This window comes from Dicentrarchus labrax, unplaced genomic scaffold (genome assembly GCF_905237075.1).
Source record: "Dicentrarchus labrax unplaced genomic scaffold, dlabrax2021, whole genome shotgun sequence".
Lineage (NCBI taxonomy): Eukaryota > Metazoa > Chordata > Actinopteri > Moronidae > Dicentrarchus > Dicentrarchus labrax.
In genome coordinates, this window is record NW_026136705.1 from 18,914,151 (window position 1) to 18,938,703 (window position 24,553).

Here is a 24,553-nt window from a genome sequence, read left to right on the forward strand (position 1 = left end):
TTAAAAAGGCAACCTTTTCTAAATGATATCAATAAGACTGGTCTTTGCTGCTGCAGCTTATGTATGCATGGGTAAACAGTGTGCTTAAAAAGTAGCACTGCATGACATCCTCCTCATTTTGTATTGTATTTTAATTAAGTTTTGTAACAATACTCCAATAAACAGCTTGGACTAAAAAAAAAGAAAAGATTACAGGCACTGAAAATAGGCCAGCCCAAATTAACTGTAAACTTAATTGCACTTTAATGATCTGACTTCCTACTGAACACACATGGTACCATATACTTATCCTGGCAAGGTTCTCATTAGGGCTCTATCATAGCCATTAGTTGTTAAACACTGATAACAGAGTTGGAGTTAATGTGTGAATCACAGGGAATTATGTGGGGTGATAATCAGTCTGTGTGATGGATTACCTTCCCTCATTGATGAGCTCAATGAAGGCCAGTCCGGCATTCTTCTGAATGGAGTTTTGCCACTCCTAAGGGTAGAGGATACATCAAAATTAACATGGTTGGGAGTGTTTGATATGGATTGAACCCTCACTGTGTATGCCATTTCATACCGATATAGTACATTTTCTTCAAATTTACTTGTTTATAGATAAAATAACCACATTTGAATTTTTTTTTTCTTACTCACAAAAATGATGTAAATTCCATAGAGGAGTCTTGCTTATCGAGTTGCAACATTGTCCACAATAGCCTAGTATATTGTGTGTTGTAATATCCCTCATAAATTTCTATGGTTTTAGTGTATACCGTATATTGTTATCATCTAAACCTGGTTGGAACTGTGGAAAAAAAACATTTACATTTACAACATTGCCAGTGCTCAAAACAGGGATGGAGAAACATCTTAAGAGCTTCCTAATGAAAATGTGCCCGCCTAAGAGGATGCGAGTGTTTTATGTGTTTGTGCATACGAGAGTGCAGACTTCTGAGCAGGATTGGAGTGTTGCTGAAAGCCTCAAACTATCAGAGCTCCATTAGCTCTTAAGGCTGTTAAGGACACGTGGGAGCATCTCCTGTTACAACCCCCCCTCATCTAGAGGATCGATATCTGAGCTAGGGTTTGCTCTCCCGGGCCTCTAATGGCAGACAAGGCCGGAGCCAGGGGTAATACTATACATGCTGACGAGCATCCAGCCAGAGGGAAAGGAGAGGGAGTGGTGAGAGGAAAGGGCAGTGTGGAGAGTGGTAGAAGATGAAAGCAGTTGCCACTGGATCACTGGAGTTAAAATGGACCAGAAAAGCGGTGGTGTCTGTTGAAGATGGAAAAGGAAAAAAGGAGAGAAGAAAGCAGAGACCACAGAAGTAGAGCTGAAGAAAAAGAAGAGCAAGAGGAAAGAACTGAGGGGCTCCTCCAAGGACAAGAGCTCTTACCGGCAAAGGGAATCCCCCAAAAAAAGAGAATAACAGGGCGACAAACTTCATAATATACAAGAAAAAGGACATTAGTCACCTACACCATCTGGAGATCACTATGTAGTGGTAAGTGCCTCTGTTTTGCCACTCTGCCTTTTGAGTGTTATTAATGAAAATAGAGATACTGGCATTGAATGCAATGCATATAATTGTCAAAATGAATTAAGCCATGATGCCTTTTGTGATTTAAAAGTTAATCCAGTACAAGATTTTACGTGCGTGTGACTGATATGGAAAACTCTTTCTTGTGGCCTTGAAGTTGATGAAGTAAACTATGGGGTGATGATGGATATAAGTTGATATTGTATTACATCCGCAATGCGCTCATTACATAGTCAACTCTGCCTCACAGGGAAGATCAATAACTCGACAGCTTCCTGTGTATCGACTAAACCAATTATTACGGGTCCCAAAAAAAACAACAAAAAACACTTTTAGAAGGAGTAAGACATTCGCTTTATATAGCTTTGACACCACAGGCCTTATATGAGAGGACAGTAAACGGAGAGACAGAGAGGTGAGGAGTTACCAACCTGAGAACAGAGCAGCATTACGAGCTCCACCACAGACGTGCTTGACTTCATGCACACCAGACCTGCAGTACAGAGACATACAGCACAGTCAGGAGCCTCTCTTTCTTTCTCTCTGACACACACACACACACACACATCGCTGCGAGGCACAAAAATATCATCAAAGAAGACACTGTAGTGTCAGTAGTTCCTGCTATTGTATACAGTCGTCATAGTCAAGTTTATAAAAAAGCATGCCACAGAGAAGACAGGAACAAACAGTAGAGAGATGAGGCAGGAGGAGAGGAGAGGAGGGGGGAGAAAGGGGAAGGAGCAGGAAGTGAGGAGAGGGAGAGATCAACATTGAGACAGTGGATCACAAGAACAGGACGCCAGGAAGCAGGTGGGCAGAGGGAGGAATGCATCACATTTAGTACAATCTATGATACCAGGGTATTAATGTACAACTGAACATAATCTGATTTAAAAATGTTGACATTTTCTAGCTAGCTGCTTCAAAATGGGAAAAAATACTGACTTCATACCTGCTTGACGAATGGGTGAGGCAGCCAGCTCAGACACTCACTCACTCACTCTCAGCTAAACACACATCCACTTTTTCACCCACTCATTTATTTTTTCTCTCACTCCTTCTCACACACAAACATCGCGGTGAGGGACAGTGAATGGGGAGACTCCACAGAGAGACGCCAGTTAGAGAAAAAGGAGCCGTGTACAGCACCTGTACCTTCTATGAGCAGTTCCTGCCCATGGCTACCCAGCAGCGTCCTAGACAAGAAGGGGGCAAAGTCCACAAAAATCTCCCTTAGCAGGGGGGCCACCTTCTCCAGAGCGCGCTCCAGCTTGGTGGTGATGCTGTGGTGGGAAATAAGTGAGAGAAAGATGAAGAGAATGGGAGTGAAGATAAAATAAGCAACATACAGATGAGGGTAGAAGAGCATGTGAGGCAAAACTCGGGGGGTATACAGTAGGTGAGAAAGGGAGCAGGCAAAACATGCAAGAAATGAGTAGAGATAGGTGAGAAAAAGGGAGGAGAGGAAAGCACACGATAAATTACACAGGGGAGGAGAAGGGAAAAGGCAAGCCGAGAGGTGTTAAAGAGAAAGAAATAGATACATGTCTGAAATGGACACAGAAGACACAAAAAAGTTACAGAATTAAAGAGTATGTAATGGTGGTTGGTATGGAAGCACTATGCCTGGGTTAGTATTGGTAAAGTTGATGATACCACAGTTAAGGCTAATCATTAAGCTAATAAAGTTGCATTGTGGGATGAGTGAAGGTGGAAGTGCAATAAAAAGCTAAACCCTGCCATTACTTTAACACTGGGAAATATTGTATATGTTGTATCTTGACTTGTAAATGCTACACATCTTTATATTAGTGCCTTTGTGTGTGGTGTAGATCACGTGCAGAGTAAAATTTGCTATTACTATTACTACTTTACTATTCTATGTTCTGTTAATGGAGAAAGTAGCAAAGCAGACTTAACTATAGAGCCGTGATGGCAGTCAAGTGCAGATTCTTGGCCTTATAAGCATGTGATTTCTGACACAGACCTGGGTCACTAGTGTTTACAAATACAAATCTTTAGTTTTTAACCCACTCAGAGTTCCAGATGAGCGACATTTGCTAAATTCCCAGTAGAGGTTAAGAGAAGCATTTGAGTCGGTTTAAGCTGTTTAAACTGCTGCTGCAAGTTATTTGCAAAGACAGTTTGACTCAGGTCTGATCTTGAGTTTGGGGTTAGTGTGAGAAGACGGCCATGCTAGAAGTGACAGAATTGACTGTAAATAGAAAAATATGAGCTGCTGGCCTAAAAACAAAAGATGTCTGTCCTTTCTCCCATGGCATTCTGGGAACATTTAGTAGTGGCTGGGCGTAGCAGAGGGTGTGTGGTGGAGGTGGGGCAGAGGAGGAGGGGGGGAGGGGGAGGGGCATGGGGACAGGACGAGTATCTCCTTGCCTAAAACACTGTCCTGCATCTCGGGGAGCTGCCTGGAAGCCTGCCAGAGAGCTAAAAGACTTGAGCTCAGGGGGCGTCTGACCGCTGCGCAGCGCACACTGCGCCACCTCACAATAGGCACTGCAATACAAACCACACACACACATACAGACATACGCACTGATTAAGGAGCACATGCACACGCACGCACACTCCCACTCACATGGGTGTGCACTTTTAGGAGCACAAGTCACTACACATATCATAACAAACTGTCTAACATGTCTAAGGAGAGAGTACATTGACAGAAATGTTACAGTACAAACTGCTACAAAGTTAAAAGGTATTATATATTAGTTCTTATTGTTATTCTGTTTCCTAATTATTAACAGTCTCATATCATCTTATATTTTATTAGTGAGTGTCAGATGCCTACACAAAGTATGAAAACACAACTAAAACACAGATTTATGTTTATGACAATTGTATTTACATTTTTCAAATGCGTACTCTTAAAATCAATTAGGACTGTTAATATTGTCATACTCTACAGTATATTGTAATTGTGACATTAAAAAACAGTTGCCATGTCAGGGATGAGGAGCACTATAGTGTAGACTGAGTGAGATGTGTGGGGGGTATGCGTGCATGTGAGCATAATGTGTGTGAGTTACCTCAGATAAAGTAGTTTTACTAGCTTTCAGAAGATTATAATTATTAGTTGATATCAGCTGTATAGGGCAATATCGGAATCAGTCCAATATCCTTTTTTAATGGCTGATAAGTCAATGTGGAGCTGGCATTTTTGTGACTTTAAATTTTTAGTCATTTGTCACCCAGTACGACTGTCAAATTAGCAATTAAAGTTTTGTCTTTTGTTTTAAAACGTGGTTAATCATTTTTTTGCATCTACATTGCACCTGACATTTAAAAAAAAATGATAATGACTAATATCAGGTATTTTTAACTAGGCCTCAAAAAGCATGTAGGTGTGCCCCAGGGGTTCGAATTCCAGACAAAACGTATCTAACCGTACTGTATAATATCAGTATGATGACTGTGAGCGTGAACTGCTAGTGAGAGTTCTTTGGGAAGGATGAAGTCCTAAGTGTGAAGCGACAGAGGGACAGGAATGAAGTGGGAAAACGACAGGCACCCAAGGAAACGGACAAATCAACGTAAAAACAAAAGCCAAAAGGAGGGAAAAAAAGTAAAAGCGGGAGGAAAGTGAATGGTTGAAGCCATAAAGAGCTTTGTGATGTTGAGAGCTCTGACCTCATGTTCTCCATTGTGTCTTCTGGCATGGGTGCCACCGTCTGTACTGCTGGCAGATTCTTACTAGTCGCACCGTTGACAAACGACGAAGAGGAGGAGGAGGAGGAGGAGGCAGAATCTGTGGCACCTGGACAGGAGGACAGGAGGGAGAGTAATGAAAAATGAGATGAGCGTTATAGTAACATGAATTAAGCGTGACCGAGATTATTGTGCGTGATAATAATAAAGGAAATGTATTAATGTCCCGATCGGCTGCGGCCAAATTCAATTTGGATAGTATTTCACTGCACATGCTGCTGCTAGTCTTCTGGTAATGGCCCCCTTTTGTGAAAATAGCTTTGCAATCAATATACAGAATCCATTCCAGGGAACAAATCCGTTCCTCGTTCATTATGCATGTATGATACAGTATGTATGAACCTTGAATACAAATCCACTCTGCTACAATGGATCTGCTGCGTAGAAACAGCATTGATCTGCATGTCAGCTGATTCTGATCTGCATGTCAGCTGATTCTGATCTTGTTACCCTAAAAGTATTTTTATTTAATACCATTTCTGGGTTAAAGAATATCCAAAACATCAGTTTTTTATCCTGCTTTAAATGTGAGCTGTGGAAAGGTACATGGTCCAGCACAGAAAGTTTACTGAATGAACTTTCTTGTTAATGGCCGAGATATCTTAAACTTTCTGTGCTGTCTGCAACTTCACTGATCTGGATCTTACCCTTGAAATAGGCTAAAACAAATTACAAAAGGATCGTCTGGTGCTATTAGTTCAGTTTGTTTCTATTCTAGTTCATTCGGGCTGTCAAAGTACAGCAGAGTAAAGCATTAAAGATTTTTGAAAGAAGATAAGAAATTCAGCCCTGCTTCATCGAGCACCCTTTGAATTACTGGAGGCCTTTCACAAAAAAACACCTTCGTCATACTGCAGGTATCTGTCTGCTGCCTCTCCTTAAATGCACACTGCATAGATACAGAGCAAAAATCCATGCAGGTCAAATTATTCATAGATATAGATCTAGTTAACAGTCCCACTAAGACATAAGTGCACTAAATCTGTGTGTTTTCTCTCACCTGTAGTGTTGATCATGCTTTTGGGTGTTGCTGTCGCAGCAGCAAAAATGTTGGGTGTGCTGCCAGCGGTGGCAGCTCCACTAGTGGTGGGAGTGCCCACTGTGTTGACTGATAGGCTGCCAGGTGGCGGCTTTTTGACTGGAACCACAACGCTCCTGTCAGAGATGAGACACAAAGGCATCAGACAAATCTGCACAAACAATATTCTTCATCAAATGCTCCCCAGCGATATCTCGGCTCTATGTTGTGGTCAGTGCTCACGGTGTGCGAACATCTGAGAGCAGACTTCAGTTCCCACTGAGATGAAAAGATTGGATGAGCGACCATGTTTATTCTTAGTTTATGCCACTATAACAATACTGAAAGGGACTATAAGTTGTTCAACCTACTGGAGATGGGTTTCAAACTCACAAAATGAATTTGGCCCCTAATACATGTCGTCTCTTTGAACAATTCTTTCAAAAACCTTTTCAAGATGTACCGCCTGGTTTTGTCGTTGTCCAGGAGTGTCTCCAAATCACAAGATTTTGTTTTAAAACTCAACAAAGATTACAACATCAGCAAGAAGAAGGATTTTTTGAGAATTAAGCACATAAATATCAGGGAGCATCTTTAATGTAACAAATATATAGTTATTATTATATAAAATTATTAAATGTTGTTACTTTGTGCAACACTATTAATTCATATTTACAGACTATAGATCTGTTTAGAATTGGTGTTCCAGGTCGACCCAGGTTTCCATGTGTTACCAATAAAACGTAATTTAGAAACATTATACTAAGGTGCTGCTAATATAATCTATATATGCATTTGTCAAGATGTACCACAATAAATACAAATCTATGGATTTCAAAAAATATGGGTAATGGAAGAACTAACATATGTTTGTTTTAAAACACTACAAAATTACTGTTTCTTAATAACTATGTATTTACCATTAATTTGGGCTGATTGAGTCGATGTATCAAGTCTGTCTGCTTGAGTCAGACAGGCTCGATACATCGGGTGGAGATGGATATAGAGCCATCCATTATCTATTATACATATCCTCTTCAATCAATAACTTAGCTCTCAAGGACTGCCACAGGGCAAGATCAAGGAGACTAAGTGATGCACGGGAGATAAAAGCAGGTCATTACTCAGTGGAGAGTCTACATGTTTGGAAAATAGAGGAAAATTGAACAGACTTTGTCGATGTCTTGTCATGTTCAACAACTTTATTACTCAGCAACAGTATATCTGTCCATATGAGATCAACGTCAAAAATCAGTCATGTTTCATTATTATGGTATCAACAAATCATTGTTATTGTGTTTTTATATTGAATTCTCTTCTAAGATATACAGTGCACAGTAGACGTAAGAAACTGCTAACAAGCCATTGTGCTGAATTCACATTTTCAGGCTTTACTTAACTGGACATTATTAGAGTTTTATTTAAAAATAAATAAATAAACAAAATCTATGTAACTGCTGGCAAGTCAAGCACATTATGTATGCTTGTAAATCTTATAAATGTTAGCATCCAAAGAGATTTGTTCAAAGGGGAGAATCATTTTCCAAATGCTAATCAACTGATTGATTTCTGTGCCCCCATACTAGTACGTATCTACAAAAGATCAGTATTGTCTGGAAAAATTGATTAATTGATGAATGTGTCAGGCTTCTGACTGTCTCTGTCTCTGTTTTTCTGCCTCCTGCACACCAAACAGTAACTGAGACTGACCTGTCGAAAGAGTGGAACTGCATTGGCAGCATGGGGTGCGTCTTCAGGGCAGGGTCTGGGTGATAGGGCGTTGGTCCAGACTCCTGTCCCAAGTCCCCACCATCAACTGGAGCCGCCACCAAGCTCTTCAGGATCTCCTGCATTTCAGAGAGAACAACAACCCATCAGAACTCAAGCGGCTGAGGCTGTGAGAAATGAAATCCTTGGGTTCCATCATATTGTAAATTTTGTTTTCAGTGTGTAGGCTTTGCAAAACACATTCCCTAGTCATTTATGGATGTATACGGGTAAGAAAAGTGTGCATGTTTTAATGACACATAACCCATGCTGAAAGACCTGGCATTACAATCTGTCTCAGGATACAGGCAGCCAGGTCTGAAGGTCACACAGACCCACCTTAACATTGATGCCTTTGTTTGTTTGGCTGATGCTGGAGATGGACGAAGGCGGGGCTTGACTGGAGTTGGGGTTGGAACATGGGTTGTGCGGAGAATCCAGAAGGCTCTCCTGTGACCTCCTAACATCAGACAGGCTACACAACAGATCTGTGCCTCCTCCCCCTCCCACTCCTCCCATGTCTCTGTCTCTGTCTCTGTCTGTCTCTCTCCCCACCAGGCCGAGGCCGAGCCCCAGACCCATCTCCGAGCCATTCAGGGATCCGGCGACATGGCCCTCTTCTCCGATGCCTGAGTCTGTGTGGGGGAGGCCGGCCCGCGGAGAGTCGTCCACTGGGGTGGGGGTCTGTTTGTCACGGTCAGAGAAAGCTGTGGATGGGTGCTCTGGGAGAATGGGGAAGAAATAAAGGATGAAATGTGATTTTATGAGGATAAACCGTCATACAATTACACAAACAATTGTCAAGAAATCCCACAACATATTGTCTGCTTTTAACATTTCATTCTCAGCCATTTCCTCTCGCTGGTAAGCTTTTATTTCTCTGTCAAATAATAAGCTTCTTTCTTCCTCCTTCTCTCTCTTCCTCTAATTGTCTCATATTCCTGACAAAGGTATTGTTGTTTGCCTGAGGCATGTATTCACTATATCAATGCTACACTAATGAGTCACCACTGGCTCATCCAAGATTACACACTAATATTGAAGATATTACAGCAAAAGAAAGACAAGAATCACCTGTACTGGTTGGGGAGTTGATTTCATGGCGGATGCTTCTCCCTGATAGGCTGGTGGACCTACCGATCTCTCGCTGGGGTTCCAAAATGTCCCGGTACTTAGATACCATAAGAACTGAGATGAAGTAGACCACTGCCAGCGCCAGAAACTGAGCCTGCTTACTGTCATCCTATAGTGAAAAATAACACACACACACAAATTTATTCAGTAAAATAAACAACATTCTTTGCACTTGTACCCACCTACACACCGTATACACCAAAAATACACACAAACACATGCTTACCACATCTCTGAAAACCACAGCTCGAAGACGATTGATGTCTACATCCTGCAGGAGTCTGTCTGGATCCTGCTAAATATGGAATACAGAATGTCAAAAGTGGTGTGTCATGCATATGTATGTTTCTGTGTCAGATTTTAAGTGTGCAGAATATGCATTTGATTTGTGTGTGTGTGTGTGTGTGTCTGTGGTACCTTGCTGGTGGTGGAGGCACTGTGGAGGCTGTCCTGTGACTTGCTGCTGGTTAAGGAGGACTTGCAGCTCCGATCTCTCTGTCTCTGCCTGCACTCCAGACAGTTCCTCACTGCCACGCAGCATACTGATGGACAGATTTATTTGAAGGGTATTTAGACTCGATACAAGACCAGTAATCACATTATGAACAATACAAATTAATTACACAATCATTTATTGAGTAAAAATGACAAATTCTGTGTTTCCAGCTTGTAAATGTGAGGCACTGCTGCTTTTCTCTGGTTCATATAATTGGAATTTGAATATCTTTGGGTTTAAGACAAAAAAAAGACAATTTGAAGATGTCAGAATTTTTTGCTATTTTTCTGACATAATAATCAACAGATGTTGCAGCCATAATCAACAAGTCAAGCTGTGTGAGAGTTGAACTCCAGAGTGGTTAAGACTGAATACGTCACACTAGCACACACCCAGACGGAGGCATTGCCTCATCAGCCCTCCTGACGACATGTTCTTCTCTGCTTCAATCTCGCTGAAGTTGAGGGAGCTGGCAAAAACCAGCACGTCCACCATGGCCATGAGACGAGACAGGAAGGTGACCGCTGTCTCTGAGGACATGCCCTGTGTCGCCTCGATGTTCTCCAACTCCGTCTGGGAAGGGGAGGAAAAATACACACAAGCTTGCCAGTTATTCACTGAAAAACTAGCATGTAAACACAATGTACTGAATGCTCTCTCAGTGTTTTTTAGAAAGGTGGTGAAATACTCTAGTATTCTTTTATTTAAACGATAGAAGTAATCTTAAGATATATGCAGCTACGTTTTACATCAGCATGACCGCAAAAGTCATGGCTGGTTGTACCAACAAACAGAAAGCAACCTTTGAGTATCATGCGAAGTGAAATACAAACTTATATGATGAAATCTGGCAACATGAGGTGTTTTACACAACAAACAGGAATTACAGCCTGATGACACACAGGTAATGGTAACGGTGGGATTGTGACAGTAGCAGTGTGGCCTACTAGCAGTAACAGTAGCTATGTAGAGACAGGTAAAGCCAACCTAGTATATGTTTTTATAGGAAATTAAGCAAAGTCCCCTTATGTTCGCACCAACCTAAGTATTTAATTACCAAATTAAAATAAATTTGAAGGCAGCAAAGCAGGGGTTAAAACTTGCAATCAAACCAGTGTGTGGTTTGCTGTGTCTCTGCTTCAGTAAGCAGGATGTGCAGGGCTGTGGAGAGTCAACAAAGTGCAAGCATCTGGAGGCTCGTCAGAGCAAGTGAGCACGGACATTTGGGGAATAACAGACACACAAGGTGAGGACAGAAGGGCTTGGGTTGGTGCTCTTAGCTCTTCTGGTGATGGTGGGAGCCTCAGGCTTTTTACGCACCTCTCCCCCTGCGCCTCCTCCCCCAGGAACAGGGGTCACCTCCTCTCCCTTTGACCCCCTCTGGGGTCCGGCTCCTCCTGCCTTCTTTAGTGTTGATACAAATGGGACAGGCTTAGCAGATGCAACCCCAAGGACTCTCATGCTTTTTCTCACATGAAGTATAGTCTTATCTATTTTTACTTCTAAATATATCGTCTCAGTCTAATTTCTCCTTTTTATCAATACATCTACTGGCCTTTTAGTCTATTTTATCCCCCTTATTTATATAATATTCTAACAACGTTAGAATATTATACAAAGTGTATCTAGTTTAAAATATATATTGTTCTTATAACTTTGAGAACTAGATACACTGAGGCAAAGAGATCTATGGATACCCACAATAGATGCAAACAGTATAAGGGGGAGTATTGATTAGCAGCAAAGGAGCACAACAAATAGAAACACTATGGATGTCAGACAAGCAAGGTTTAGTGTAAGTCACAATGGTAAATAAAACCAGAGCAAAGTATTAGTAGAATAGAAAGAGAGGAAGAAACTGCAACTTACAGTGTTGGCACTACTCTTAGAATTCTGCACATGCAAAAACAGACAAAAACAGAGACGAAAAAGACAAGAAAATACAAAATACACGTAACACAGAGAGGAAAAGAAAAAAGAAGCATGATTAAAATAAATAGATTATCAAATTATCAAATTAAATAGATTGTTAATTAAAAGCATTAGAACAAATAAAGGTTAGAATACTGCGCAAGAAGTGTTAGATTGACAGTTAAATATTTGGAGATACAGATGAGAGGAATACAGAAAATTTTCTTCAAATTTTAATTAGTTTACCTATTTTTAAATGTAAGGCCAACCTCAACAGAACTTTTTGTACTTTTTGTATAAAAATTCAACCTTTTAAGCTTATTTTTGATTTATCTATGATGATTTCATAGGTTAAAAAATCTACAAAATTTAATAGACACAACAAATTCTTTAACCTATTCAATCATGCAAGCTAAACGCAGCCCTTAGCATGAGCGGGAATCAGCTTTAGCCAGTTCTTCGAAGTCTGTGTGTGGTGTTAACATCTGAGTTACAGGCCTTGACCTGCAGTTTTCCCTCCTACCACAGAGGGGCAGAGTAGAGCCACTTACAGAAGGGGAGGTGGCAGCAGACAGGAGAGGCAGGATGCCTCCACAGGCGATGATGATGTTATCCACCATCTGAGAAATGAGGTGGATCGTGTTGTGGACGAAGATGATGTTCTCATTGCTGTTCACAAAATCCATCACTGACTTAGTGGAGTGGCTGAAATACAAACAATACTTGGATGGACGATACAGTTTGTAAATTGAGGCATCATATTGCTTCACTTTTTGAATATCTTCAGTTTATTTTTAATTAAGTGCTAAAAGTATTAGCTTATGGCATAAAAGATCTTGCTATTACAGTAACATACAAGAGCCTTGTTCAAAGTGACCGTCTTATGGTCAGTATTAAATGTACAAACATGGTAAATAGAAAAAACAGCCAACCTAATTTGTAATCGAGACACACATCTCAAAAGCCTTAACTCACCTCCTCCACACATGCACGTCAGTCTCCAGGGCAAACAGCAGGTCAGTGAGCAACCTCTGATGCATTGGAGACCACTTGAATTCTGGGATGCGGAACATGGTCGTGCGTGGGCCGGGGCTGAACTGCCGGCGCTGCTCCTCCGTCATGGGCATGCCCCTGAAACCCAGATCAACGCGTAGGTCCCGCTCCAACTGGGCTGCAGTACGACCATGGAGGGCCTGAAAGATGGTTGGGGGGAAAAGACTGTCAGCCAGTAGAGTACATATCCTACTAGTCTCATATAAAACTTGCATAGAGTTATGGAATTCAATTTTATAAAAGAAACCTCAGGAGACTCTCTAAGATTCTGTATTCACGGAGCTCTTATGGAAACTTAGTTCATGTGTGGGCAGTCACTTGGCTTTTCTGCCCAAGCAAACTGTCCATGGCTGAGTTAATCAACATGCACAGCCAGTCACACTGGGGCAGCAGTGGACTAAAGGTTGAGGAAGAAGGCTTGTGACTAAAGGTTCAAGTATTCAGTCCCTGAGCCAGCATGAGTGACAGAGTGCTTCACCCTCCGTGCTTTCCGCCACTGAGGTGCCCATGACCGAGGCTTTTAAACCCTCCCTACTCTGGAGGATCAGGTCAGTGAACAACAGATCAGACTGTGGTTGTACGAGGCAGTTTCTCCACCAATGTGATTTTATTTCACCAAGTTCCAACTTGTTAGTACCATATATTGAAATGTTGCAACTACTCAAAGCTTCCAAGATTGAAAGACAACAGGAAAAAACATCAAAACGAAGAGAATGTTTGATCATGACGATGATACAGTATACAGTTATATTCTCTTTTAATGTCTATCACTAGCTAACTAATAATCAAAACCACGTATCTTTATTAATTCTAATAACAAAAACAGAAGAAAATACATTTTCACTCTTTAAAATACAGTACTGACTGTAGCTGCATGAGACCATTGCAGTAAGTAAAATTGCAGACTCCACAATAAGTCCAATTAGAGTGACCCAGCAACTTACTTACAAACTTGCGTGAACAACACAATCAGACACATTCACACGATGAACACACCTGAGTGGTTGCAGTAGTCTGGATCTTCTTTGTGTCCTTTTCTTTCCCATCATCCGACCTCTCTGTATCAGAGGTGGTGCTTGCTGTGTCTCCCCCAGTTTTAAGACCTGCAGCCTCCCCCTCTGCCCCAGATGTGCCCTCTCCCTCTGGGAAATCTGGTCTCGACGCTCCTTGGATCTGGGTTTGGCTCTCAGCCTCAGCAATGGAGCTGATGTCAGCAAGAGGGCTCTGGATCTTGAAGGGCCCATCCTCCGGAAGTTCCCCAGAAGTGTGGCTCTGGGTTTGTGTTAAATCAGAGCCGCAGCTAGTCATGTGGGCCAGCAGGCTGAGGTCATCACTGGCACTGGTGGTGGAGTGAGCTGGGACCGGGCCGGATGGAGTAGGTTGGTCTGGACTCGGCAGTACAAGCGGGTCTGTGGCTGCCAGGGCTGGAAGAAGCTTCTCATCAACCTGGAAGAGATGGATGGAATAATAAAACATAATAAAAAAATTAAACAGCATTAAGACAGTAGGTTTTTCTTTTGGGAAAGTAGAAAGACTATGAAGGACAGAAAGTAGTAGAGATGCAACCATGACTGATTGGTGGTATTATAGTCTGTCAGCAGGGGAAGATTTTAAGAAATCAGTGACAATAATCTTCATATAATGAAAAAATATAAATCCTACCTTGCTGAAGAGAAATCCGTTGTTGCTCGGGACACTGTCCTTCTCATCAGCCAATGTGATGAGTGGACCCATGTTCCCATCATCCTCCAGGTTGACCCCTGAAAGCCCCAGGCTTGACCCCATCCCAACCCCTGAGCCTGGCGTGTCATCTTTTGGTGCCAGATTCCCATTTAGGTTTTGAACTACGGCGCAGTAAGCACTGTCCAGGAGAGAATCAACCTCTACCAGAGGTCCGTTTTCTATTCCTCCCCCACCTCCTCCACCTACACTCCCACTAAGGCCTTCTGGAGACAAGTCCAAGTCATCCAACTTCACTTCCGTGGCCTCTACTTTCTCTGCTTTAATGTCTACCAGCAGGTCATGGACCTCCACCCTCACCCCTGGACCAGCGGTCTGCTCCCCAGGTGTGAGGGTTTCTCCATTGGGTCGCTTCACAGTGCCTTCAGCGAGGAGGTTGCGCGAGTCTCCGCCAGCTCCCTCGCTGTACTCGGCCTCACTCTCAGGTGTCTGCGTCTGGGAGTTGTCATCTATCTCCAGGTTGCCGTTAACAACAGGGGCAGGCGTGGCAGAGAGCCCAGAGATGGTGGACACAGAGCCTTTCTTCCCCTTCTTCATGTTTTCCTCTTCCTGACGCTGGTACTCTTCATACATCTTTGCCAAGTACTCTTTATGGGCTTCGTAGGTCACCTGGGACAGATGGTGGGGATATAATTGGTTATGTGATCAGAACACAAGCACTGACAATAGTTAAGCTTCACATCAATAACTTCTCCACCAGATAGTCCTTATGGGGCTCATAGATCATCTGAACCAAAGGCTAGATGGGTAAAACTGGGACACTAGCCTAACGGGGCTATTAGACCATCATCCATAATGTCCCCTCACTTTTGCACTACAATGAGAAAATAGGTTAGTTAGATTTCCACTAGCAAACAGAGAGGTTATTAGTATTGAAAATTGTATATATTGAATTATATGAATCAAAGGCCATTGTAGGTCAGTGAAAAAATAATTACTATTAACAATAGTCAGTATGTACAAATCAATAGGTCCTTTTTCAACTTTAAAAAAAAGCATCACTCCAAAAAATCAATAACTACAGATCAATATCATCAGTATGATGTGTTCATTTTCAGTGCTATATATTTTAAATAAAGGGATCCCACCCAACTTAAGGCAAGATATGTAATGACATACAACTGCATGCATAAAAACAAAACCTAATGGTTGCTGGAAGGAAACGTCCACTCACATCGAACCAGCTTATTATACAGTATATTGATTAATTCATCTGTGATCATCAGTGGAATTAAGTAGTGATTAACCTTGTTATTGTGTCAACCTTCCTTGTCTACTACTATATTTGTACTTTCAGTTCTACAGGATTTACTGATATCCCAAATTTCCATTCAACAAGTTCCAAAAGAAGGGAATTCCGCATTAAGCTGTGAGTCCTGACACCCACAGTGATAGCGACTACAACAATGGGAGAATCAGGCCATAAAAATGTGAAATGTAAGGCATGGCATTCTAGTCTCTCGAGGCTTGTCTTGATATGGAAATTGGTATTTCTCTTTTGTCTCTTAAATGGATTGTTTGTTCTTAAGTGTATAAGAGAAGCCCTTGATCTTTGATTCTTAAACCAAAATTTACTGTTTAAACTGTGAATGACTTATGATCTTTGTCCATTCATTTACCCAGAAGTCTAAGAGAAATATACCAAACAGAAAATTGAGAAAGAGCTATTTATTAACAACGTGATTAAGACAGCATATCCTGCTCTCACCTTGGAGTGTGCAATGGACAGGGTATCAACCCAGACTCTCCACCCTCCCCATTCGTATTTGATGGCATGGTAGAGCAGGATCCTAAAGATGTTGTACACCATCTCGGTTATTTTCTGCTCCTCTGGGTTCTTGGGGTTGATGTATCCGAGGGAGAACATCCAGTCCTGCCACACAGAGCACTGCAGCAGGCAGCTGGCACACAACACAAACACTGTATGTAAGTTGGGCTGCAGCATGAATTTTACATCAAAATATAACCATCACTGTAAGAAGCAAATGACACGTAGCTCAGTGAATGCAAGTACAGTCATTGGCGCGCTCTTACCGACGGTTTTCGCGGCTGTTACTGAAGAGTTTTATCATGTCAGAAAGAAAGAGTCTCCTGACTTCCATCAGCTCAGCACTGGGAGAGGAGTTCTTCAGCAGGGTGGCCACTACCTTTAGAATCACTGGGTGGGTGGCAAACATCGGGTAAAGGGGAGAGGAAGGAGAAGAAGGAGATGAGAGAGAGGGAGAAACAAATATATTAAAAGTATTTTGAATGCAAGAGAGAAATGTGAGGGACAGGCGAGTGTGAGGCAGATCAATAAGTGAGAGATGGCAGCAGTGTCGGCTTCTGAATTCAGGCTTTGTTGTTTGTTTACTCGTATTAAAACAACACCGCATTATTGGCAGACCAAAGAATACAGAGAGACAGACATATGCAAGCTACAGTGTTTTCGTACTTACTGGGATTCTGGATCTTGACAGTGGAGTCGGGCTCAGGGTGGGGTTTGTGAACCACCTGAGTACAGACCTGCTCTGTCAGAATCTGCACAGACAGAAGATTAACAGCCAATTAAATGCCACAACAATCACTTGACAATTCTGACAACTCAAAAGCGACTAAAAGGTTATCGCTTCATGTACGTTGCTACAGTAATGCGGTGTGTGTTAATGAGCCGCCGCCAAGCAATCACGTACCTCGTACAGAGTGTTGTAGGTGGTGATAGAGACGGTGTTGGTGTGCATCATCAGCCTCTCCCCCAGCAGTGTGAACAGACTGTGCGTGTGCATGATCTCTACCTTCCTCCTGCAAGGGGAAACACACACACACAGAGCTTGCCATTCATAACAGAATTTATGACAGTTGAAATTGACATTGATTGTCACTTGTCTGATGATGGTCTGATATTGGCAGGTGGCACCATGTGGCCCTGTCAGCTATAATAGGACCAAAGAGGATGAGAAATGAATACCAACAAGAGAAATTAACAAGAGGCATTAACAGAACACTGCAGAAGTCACTGGGGCAGCATTCATGTGGCTGAAAATTATTAAGTTTGACTATTAACCTTGCCAGAGGCTGAAAATTGTGTCTCTGAGAGGCTTTTAATTTGAGAGGCTCAGAAATCAGGGTTGACTAAGTTCTAGTATTTTTTTCTTTTAATTTAATTAAATGAATAATGCTCAAAAAAGCTGTCTGTATAGTATTCCTGTAACCAGGTCATTAGAAATGAGAAATTAGGTAAACTTTGCACAATATCTAATCATACATATATAACTAGCAAATCATTAGCTCCCATTATCATGTTTTAATTAGTTTTTCACACAGTTTAATGAGTTACTAATTTTAATTTAACAGAAACGGAGAATTGTTTTTGACATAAAGGTTCCAACCCCTTTGTCTGTTGGAACAAATTCAATTTAAAAAAGCAAACAGATAATATAGAACTGAGGGAATAATGGGAAAACTAACAGAAATAAACATCATGCATTATGTCTACAAATCATAAGGACTGATATTAAATCACACACACACACACACACACACTTAACCCTTCTTAAAGGAAATTTCAAAGTAACTCCATGAGTTGGTGGACTAAAGAAACAGACCTTATAACAGCTCTTTTGTGGTCTAAGCGATGCCCTGTTGATGCACCTGTGATGCAGTTTCACTCTGCTTTCAAACGAATGTGAGAACATGGGCCTTAATGCATTAATGCATATACTGTATGTATATAAAGCAACAATTTTATTAGCAGTATCCCTACAGAAAATTTGATTTGTCAAGATTATCCATTAACCCTCACTAAGTGTGAATGGAAAGCAATTTTTTAAATAAAATAATTCTAAAATAACACCTAAAACAGTTGTTTATTAGATATGCTGATAAATCATCATATTATTGGTAAATCACATAAAAAAAATGTTGTTCAATTGAATTAAGTATTATTTAACATGAATGTGAAAATATATTATGTTTTTATTATTGTGTTTGAATTACTTTCCAGATCAATATTACATTTCCATAAGTATTGCAGTACACTTAAACAGGCAGCCCAACAGGATGTTTGGCTGGAGCAGATGTTAAGTGGGGGGGGGGACACTGAAGGGGCACAGCTCAGGTGCAGCCTGGCAGCTCGCTCCCATGTCGTGCAGCGAGAGGCGTGTATGTCACATGGGATGAATAAATCCCCCAGCATTCATTGCTGCTCATCAAGGTTCCACCTCCCTGCCAGTGCACACTGTCGAAATGATTATTCCGCCTGGACTTGATGATGAGGACATTATCTTCGCATACACACACAAACAAACAGTTCTTCTAAGGCTCACTGGAGGCTGCACTGCTGTAGTTTTTCAGTTTTTACTGCAGAGTGTTTTCTCACTCGCAGACCTAAATGCGAGGCCTCTCAATCTCACTACCGTATTTCAGTGATCCACCATTTACTCAACACCACACAAAGGAATAAACCAGACAGAAAGCACAGAGACAAAGAAGTACTGACTTGTGACCAAGGTGCTTGAGGAAGTAGCCCAGGACTTTGAGGGCTTGGACTCGGATACTCTCGCTCTTAGAGGCCAGGAGCTTGCAGATTACCCTGTAACATGTCAAACACACACCCACTACATGTCAGATAAGGGCTTATAATACTTAGATGTAGTCTAAAAATAGGGTTCCTCAGTGGGAAGTAAACACTTGCTGCCTGATACTCAGTAAACATCCTTAAAATTAACAACACGTGCGCTGACTGAAGCATTTTCTTTAAAGGAGTGAACTTAGAGGGCATAAAAAAAGCACAACAGTTTGCTGACCAGTTCTCCGGCAACAGAAGATTTACCATAGCAACCGGAGAAAAATCCACATGTATATGTGCTTTTTGAAACTACACAGCACAGTTGGAGTCCATCTTTAAGAATTCATGCTGCTTAGTTAAAGCTACCCTTTGTATATGTAACATCTAACTGGACATACAAACAATGGCAGTAAAGCATTTATGTTATGGGTGCTGCACATAACCATTCTGGAAGAAAACTGAGGATTAAACAAATCATATAATAACAGACAATTGCATTTGGTAAATATTACATCCATTAGTCTAAATCTCTCCCTGATTTTACTATTTGTAAGTTACTTTATTTCTTTAAACCATATTAAGAACAGGAAATTTGCATATATAATGAAACTGCTTTGTGAATTTATTCAAGAGATTTCAATTGTATAAGCAATGGCCTATAGCTCAACTTATTTCGCTATTATGTTGTAATTAATACTGATATTGTTATATGTGTAGTTGTTATAAAACAACATAAACAAAAAAGGTCTGACCAAAGGTGTAAACAAAATGTGTTCAGATTGACAATGAATCATATAAAATAAAGAACAGTCTTTTTGATGTCAGTAGGATTTGGTGTCGCGTCAAATCTTTATATGCGTGTGTATATGCAGGCTTCATTCACCTTATTCCATTTCTCTGGTCAAACGCAGGGATCATGGATGCTGGGTGTTCAGACATAAGAGCTACCAGCAGCTGGAGCACATCATGGATATTCTCATCCTGCAGAGAAAAAAGTAAGCAAAGCTGAACAGGTGAATAACAGAGGAAGGAGGAAGCCCTATGGGACAGAAGAATAGAGGGTTAAGAGGACAAAGAGAGAGTTGTAAGGGTGGACAAGGAGGGGTGGGAGATTGCGGAGGAGCAGGTGATATTTCAGAGCAGGAATAGATATAATTGTTACAGAAGAGTACATTCTGTTCAGTCCATTGTTGCGCCATTTTTCATGCTGTCACAGCGGCGAAGCTGACTCACACCCTCACTCGTTTAAGTGGACCATAACTCCAGCCCACAAATTATAATGCACATTTTGCCACCAGCTCCACTCAACCACTCTTACTGTCTCCTTTTGTTTTGCCCTCTCTCACAGTGAGTATTTTGAGACAGAAGTTAGCGTTTACCTCATGCATGGTCAATAGGTAGTTGAGAATGCTCTGTAGCTCGTCCTCCTTCACGCCCCGGTCCTGTGAAAGAAACAGACAAGGCATCTTTCACCAAAACACTCATGATCTTTGGTTGTTTTTACATCTTATTAACCTCAGATGACTTTATTAATTCTGTTCCTGGTTGATGGATTTTAACCGTGAAGCAGCAACCACCTCTCTCTCTCTCTCACACACACACACACGTAAATGCAGGAAATCAATACAAGCACACACAAACAGATACAGTGCTTCGTTCAGGGCTCCTGATCTATAATGGGATTCTCCACACACATTTTAGATTAAGCCAGCAGTCCCCAGCAGGGAGAAAAACAGCTGAGGACATAATGGAAAAAAGTGATTTCTTGCAAGTTAAACTATGTGAAGAAGATAATGTTAATCCGTTCCTCTCACTGTACCTTCAGTATGAGCTGTTTGAGGAAGAGAAGCATGAAGGCTCTGAGCGAGATGATCTCCTTTTGGGATGGCCGTGGTCCGTCTAAATGCACACAAACAAAAGAATAATTTCCTGTTAAAAAAACACTTCTATGCATGATAATGATCAGCTAAATAAGTCTGAAGCTCAGTATGAGTGAGCCCTACTGTTTACTGATATTAGGTTTTATTAGGTTTCCTGGAGAGCAGAGAAAAACATGTTAACACATACACACACACACACCCACACCCACCCACACAGACACACAGACACACAGAGACACACAGAGCACACACACACACACACACACACACACACACACACACACACACACACACACACACTCTATGATAGAAACACAAACTGTAAATCACTGTCATTAACTCCAGAGGCAATTTGGCAATCTGGATATTTTATAGTTGTACTAATCTAACTGATTACAGCAAAGACATGGCAATTTACAAAAATGTGATTGATGGTCCAAATGATCCAAACCAAACAAGCACTGTAATCCAGTGTATGTACTTTAAAGCTCTGGCACTGGGTCAGTTTATTTGCTGTGCTGGGCTACAAAGAAATAATCAAGCTAAAAACACGAAAGCCTCTGACGCATAGCACAAGCAATTTCTCATGTGGGTATTGATGCCATTGCCTCTTTTTAGAAGGTGTGACGTCTTCCGCTGGTCTTGAAACATTTAGCTTCATTTTGCCATGATCCATAACTGCCACAAACCTCCATTACCTTTAAAAGTGCACTTTAAGAGCCACAAAGAACCACCGCGTTCATGAAATTTGGGGGTCTTAACTGAAACATTTGCTCATTCTGACCTCAATTTAGCTTCAACAGACGCTTTAAAACACTTACTCCTACATCTGAAACCCTGGCACAGCAGCACTTGTTTAAGAAGAAAAAGTGACAACTCAGATGTTGACGTTGCATTTTCATTCTTGTAATTGTATTTTGTTCATTTTTAAGGTGTTTAATGTGTAAGCCAGATACACTAGAAGCTTAGGGCTGTGATGAATCGGCTCAAAAGGGCTGCCAAATAACTGACTAATGGAATATGGTGCCAAATAGTATAAAAGATGAAAACATACAGATCAAAGCGAGAAGGATATAAGACCCAGCATTTAGAAACAAGGGCATTTTTCCTCCTAATGGTCCCAGTGGCCACTGCAGTGAGTTCAACTTCTCTCTTTACTGCTTTATTACTCATCTTTATCTAGTCATTAATACACAACAACTCTTACAGGCTACCTGTTTTCGTTCAATATTCCCAACAGAGGTTTGTTAATTATATACGGCAACAATAAACATTTATGATGTCCGGCTGGTGTTCACTTTGCTGCGTCGCAATGTTTGGAATCAGCGTTTTTTTCTACGTGAGCTACAAAGGGAGAGAACTGCAACTGCAAACAGTATTTATTGTAAGCTCAATGAAATGCACCTCTCAGAATATTTAAACCGATATCTGACCCACAGCTGCTTAGCCAGCGGGAAGTAAGCTGGAGAGAAACATAAAAGACGGAGGGTGTGAAAGGAGGAAGATACGAGGCCTCTCCAACCGTATCTCTGTCATGCTCTGCTGGCCTTGAATCATATGAATGTGTAGGTTCACCTGCTCTTCACAAAGCCAAAACATGACACTGAAGCAATCCCTTGTGATCCATCATCCTTATACATCAAGCTGGTACGTGTCGGCAGAGTGGTGACACTCACATCTATCACGGTTACTCAGCAGCTCTGTGTCAAACGAGTGCACGGATGCACCAGGTGCAACCTCTGTTTTAAAAGGTCTTGGATTTTGAGGATTTGAATGACGCTTATATTCACGTGAACCGCTTCTCGGGGGCAGCTTTAAATATTGTCTTTTACTTTTTAAAAAGGAATTTTTCTTCCTCCTGTGCTTCTTTTATCCTGATATGACTTCACGGTTTAATATAGTCATTGTGAAAAACTGTTTTGTTCTGCCAGATAATGACAATGCACGTTCTGTGTCTGTCTGTGACTTTGGGACTCTTGAAACAACTAAACACATGGGTAGATTTGATCTAAAAATAAAGTGATTTTTTTTGCTTGGTTAAGTATTTTCCTTTGTTTGCTGCTCTACATTCAGTCTGTGTGTGAAAATGACACTGATTATGCACATGTAAGATACTTACTATGAAATTAAACACCAGGCCAATTGCATTATGTTACATTACAGGGTTTAATGTAAAAAAAACAAAATAGAGAACAAAATAAATAAAAAAAAATAATGATATCACTGAGGTACGCACAATATTCTTTCTTTCTTTCTTTCTTTCTTTTCTAAAAATAAAAAAACCTACTCTGTCAGATCTTTTATGACATTAATTTGTTTCAGTTGCATTTTTGTTCCACTCAAAAGAGGCATTTATTCACTGTTTCCACTGTATAACAATTTAGCTGCAGAGTTCAAAAGCAATTTACCTGACTGGTACAAAAGGCCTGAGGTGTTTTTATTAGGTACAGTACACGCTCTCTTTTTGTGGTCATGAAAGCAATTTTTAACCTACATCAAGTGGAGTTATTTGTAAAATATGAGGAAAACTTGGAGAGGGACTATGTATTTCTAACGAGATTCAAAGCAGGTGCAGAGTAAAAATACACCAATATCAAATCCAGCTTGGATTCAACCTCATTATTTCAGTCTGAGGCAAAGTTTAAAACATCTCAGTCCACAAAGCCCATTGTACGTTCCAAATATCTGCCAATTAATATGCAGATTAATTCTATAAATGCATATCACACTCTTACAGTAGCATCACATGCAGACTTCCATAACCACAACCAGCACATCCTTTAGCTTTGAACAGCCATTAGTATGTGTCTGAGCCTAATTGCTACATTTATCAGTGCTTCTTCGTGGGGCTAAATCCCAGCAGTCAAACAGCAATATCGCCAAACAGAAAGGAAGCCAGACAGCCACTTGATTAGAAATTCCAAAAGCTCCCTTGGATCTGCCAATCAAATCTTTCTGTTGCCATGGCAACGCGGGATGCATACTCATTGCCAGTGGAGGGTCCCGGGCAAAAGAAGAGGTTTATTAAAGAGAAAGGCCTGATCCGACCTTTCTGAGGCTCTGGTTTGAGGCAACAGTAGCTGTGTTAACACTGTTCTCTGCTGAAACACAAAGGGCAGTGAAAATATAAAAGCTGTGTTCGGAATATGATGTGTTTTATAATTGCAATTCTTTTTCTTTTTCTTTCTTTCATAGTTTTTTTTCCAAATACACTGCATTCACTGGAAGCACAAAAAGACGTGCAAGCATTTCAACTCAAAATAAAAAATAATTGATTTCTGTTAGGCGGTCTTTACAAAAAAAAACACTGTTATTCTTATACAGAAAGGAAAAAAGAATATAAATTCTCTTTTTCTGCCTTATTCAATCTCAAATACTAGAAAACATTTACACCACAGAGCTGCTCAAGGGAATGGAGAGTTACCCAATGATTATGTATGTGCCTGTGTGTAGCTAAATGACCACTTTACTCAGTTTAACAAAGCTGTAATTATTTGACCTGACATTACATTAGGCGTTTCTGACAATTTGCATAACCATTCAAATCCATTAGACTTTCAGTTAGCTATTCGAGACTCATTGATTTATTGACTCCGGGCATTCATGGGGTTGTTTTCAGCTGTAAGATAAAACTGATCTGACAATTTCAAATCCTCTTTAGTAGCTCATCTTAAAAAGCTCTTTTCACAAAATACTCACTGCTCATAAGGTAACTCCATACAATTAAACGTGATTCTTTTTTGCTGCGTA

At 41.0% G+C, this 24,553-nt stretch overlaps 1 protein-coding gene across 23 annotated transcripts in view; it reads right to left on the minus strand.

The window, feature by feature from the left end:
• Positions 1-24,553, minus strand: part of nbeaa (neurobeachin a) — an 87,694-nt gene that overhangs the window by 12,848 nt on the left and 50,293 nt on the right. For 4 of the 23 annotated variants that reach the window (XM_051400688.1, XM_051400683.1, XM_051400687.1 and 1 more), the window contains exons 14-39: positions 20,743-20,822; positions 20,303-20,365; positions 19,807-19,904; positions 18,855-18,947; positions 17,050-17,158; positions 16,816-16,897; positions 16,412-16,535; positions 16,086-16,278; positions 14,300-14,986; positions 13,634-14,083; positions 12,560-12,777; positions 12,136-12,289; positions 11,543-11,566; positions 10,994-11,077; positions 10,066-10,246; positions 9,595-9,719; positions 9,404-9,472; positions 9,118-9,286; positions 8,383-8,765; positions 7,987-8,123; positions 6,259-6,413; positions 5,181-5,307; positions 3,927-4,046; positions 2,682-2,815; positions 1,961-2,022; positions 417-481 (exon numbers count right to left, since the gene is read on the minus strand). In XM_051400688.1, the coding sequence (XP_051256648.1) occupies positions 417-481; positions 1,961-2,022; positions 2,682-2,815; positions 3,927-4,046; positions 5,181-5,307; positions 6,259-6,413; positions 7,987-8,123; positions 8,383-8,765; positions 9,118-9,286; positions 9,404-9,472; positions 9,595-9,719; positions 10,066-10,246; positions 10,994-11,077; positions 11,543-11,566; positions 12,136-12,289; positions 12,560-12,777; positions 13,634-14,083; positions 14,300-14,986; positions 16,086-16,278; positions 16,412-16,535; positions 16,816-16,897; positions 17,050-17,158; positions 18,855-18,947; positions 19,807-19,904; positions 20,303-20,365; positions 20,743-20,822 (4,186 nt within the window). The remainder of the gene's footprint in view (positions 1-416; positions 482-1,960; positions 2,023-2,681; positions 2,816-3,926; positions 4,047-5,180; positions 5,308-6,258; positions 6,414-7,986; positions 8,124-8,382; positions 8,766-9,117; positions 9,287-9,403; positions 9,473-9,594; positions 9,720-10,065; positions 10,247-10,993; positions 11,078-11,542; positions 11,567-12,135; positions 12,290-12,559; positions 12,778-13,633; positions 14,084-14,299; positions 14,987-16,085; positions 16,279-16,411; positions 16,536-16,815; positions 16,898-17,049; positions 17,159-18,854; positions 18,948-19,806; positions 19,905-20,302; positions 20,366-20,742; positions 20,823-24,553) is intronic. The other 19 variants (XM_051400699.1, XM_051400697.1, XM_051400695.1 and 16 more) reach the window with 12 other exon arrangements.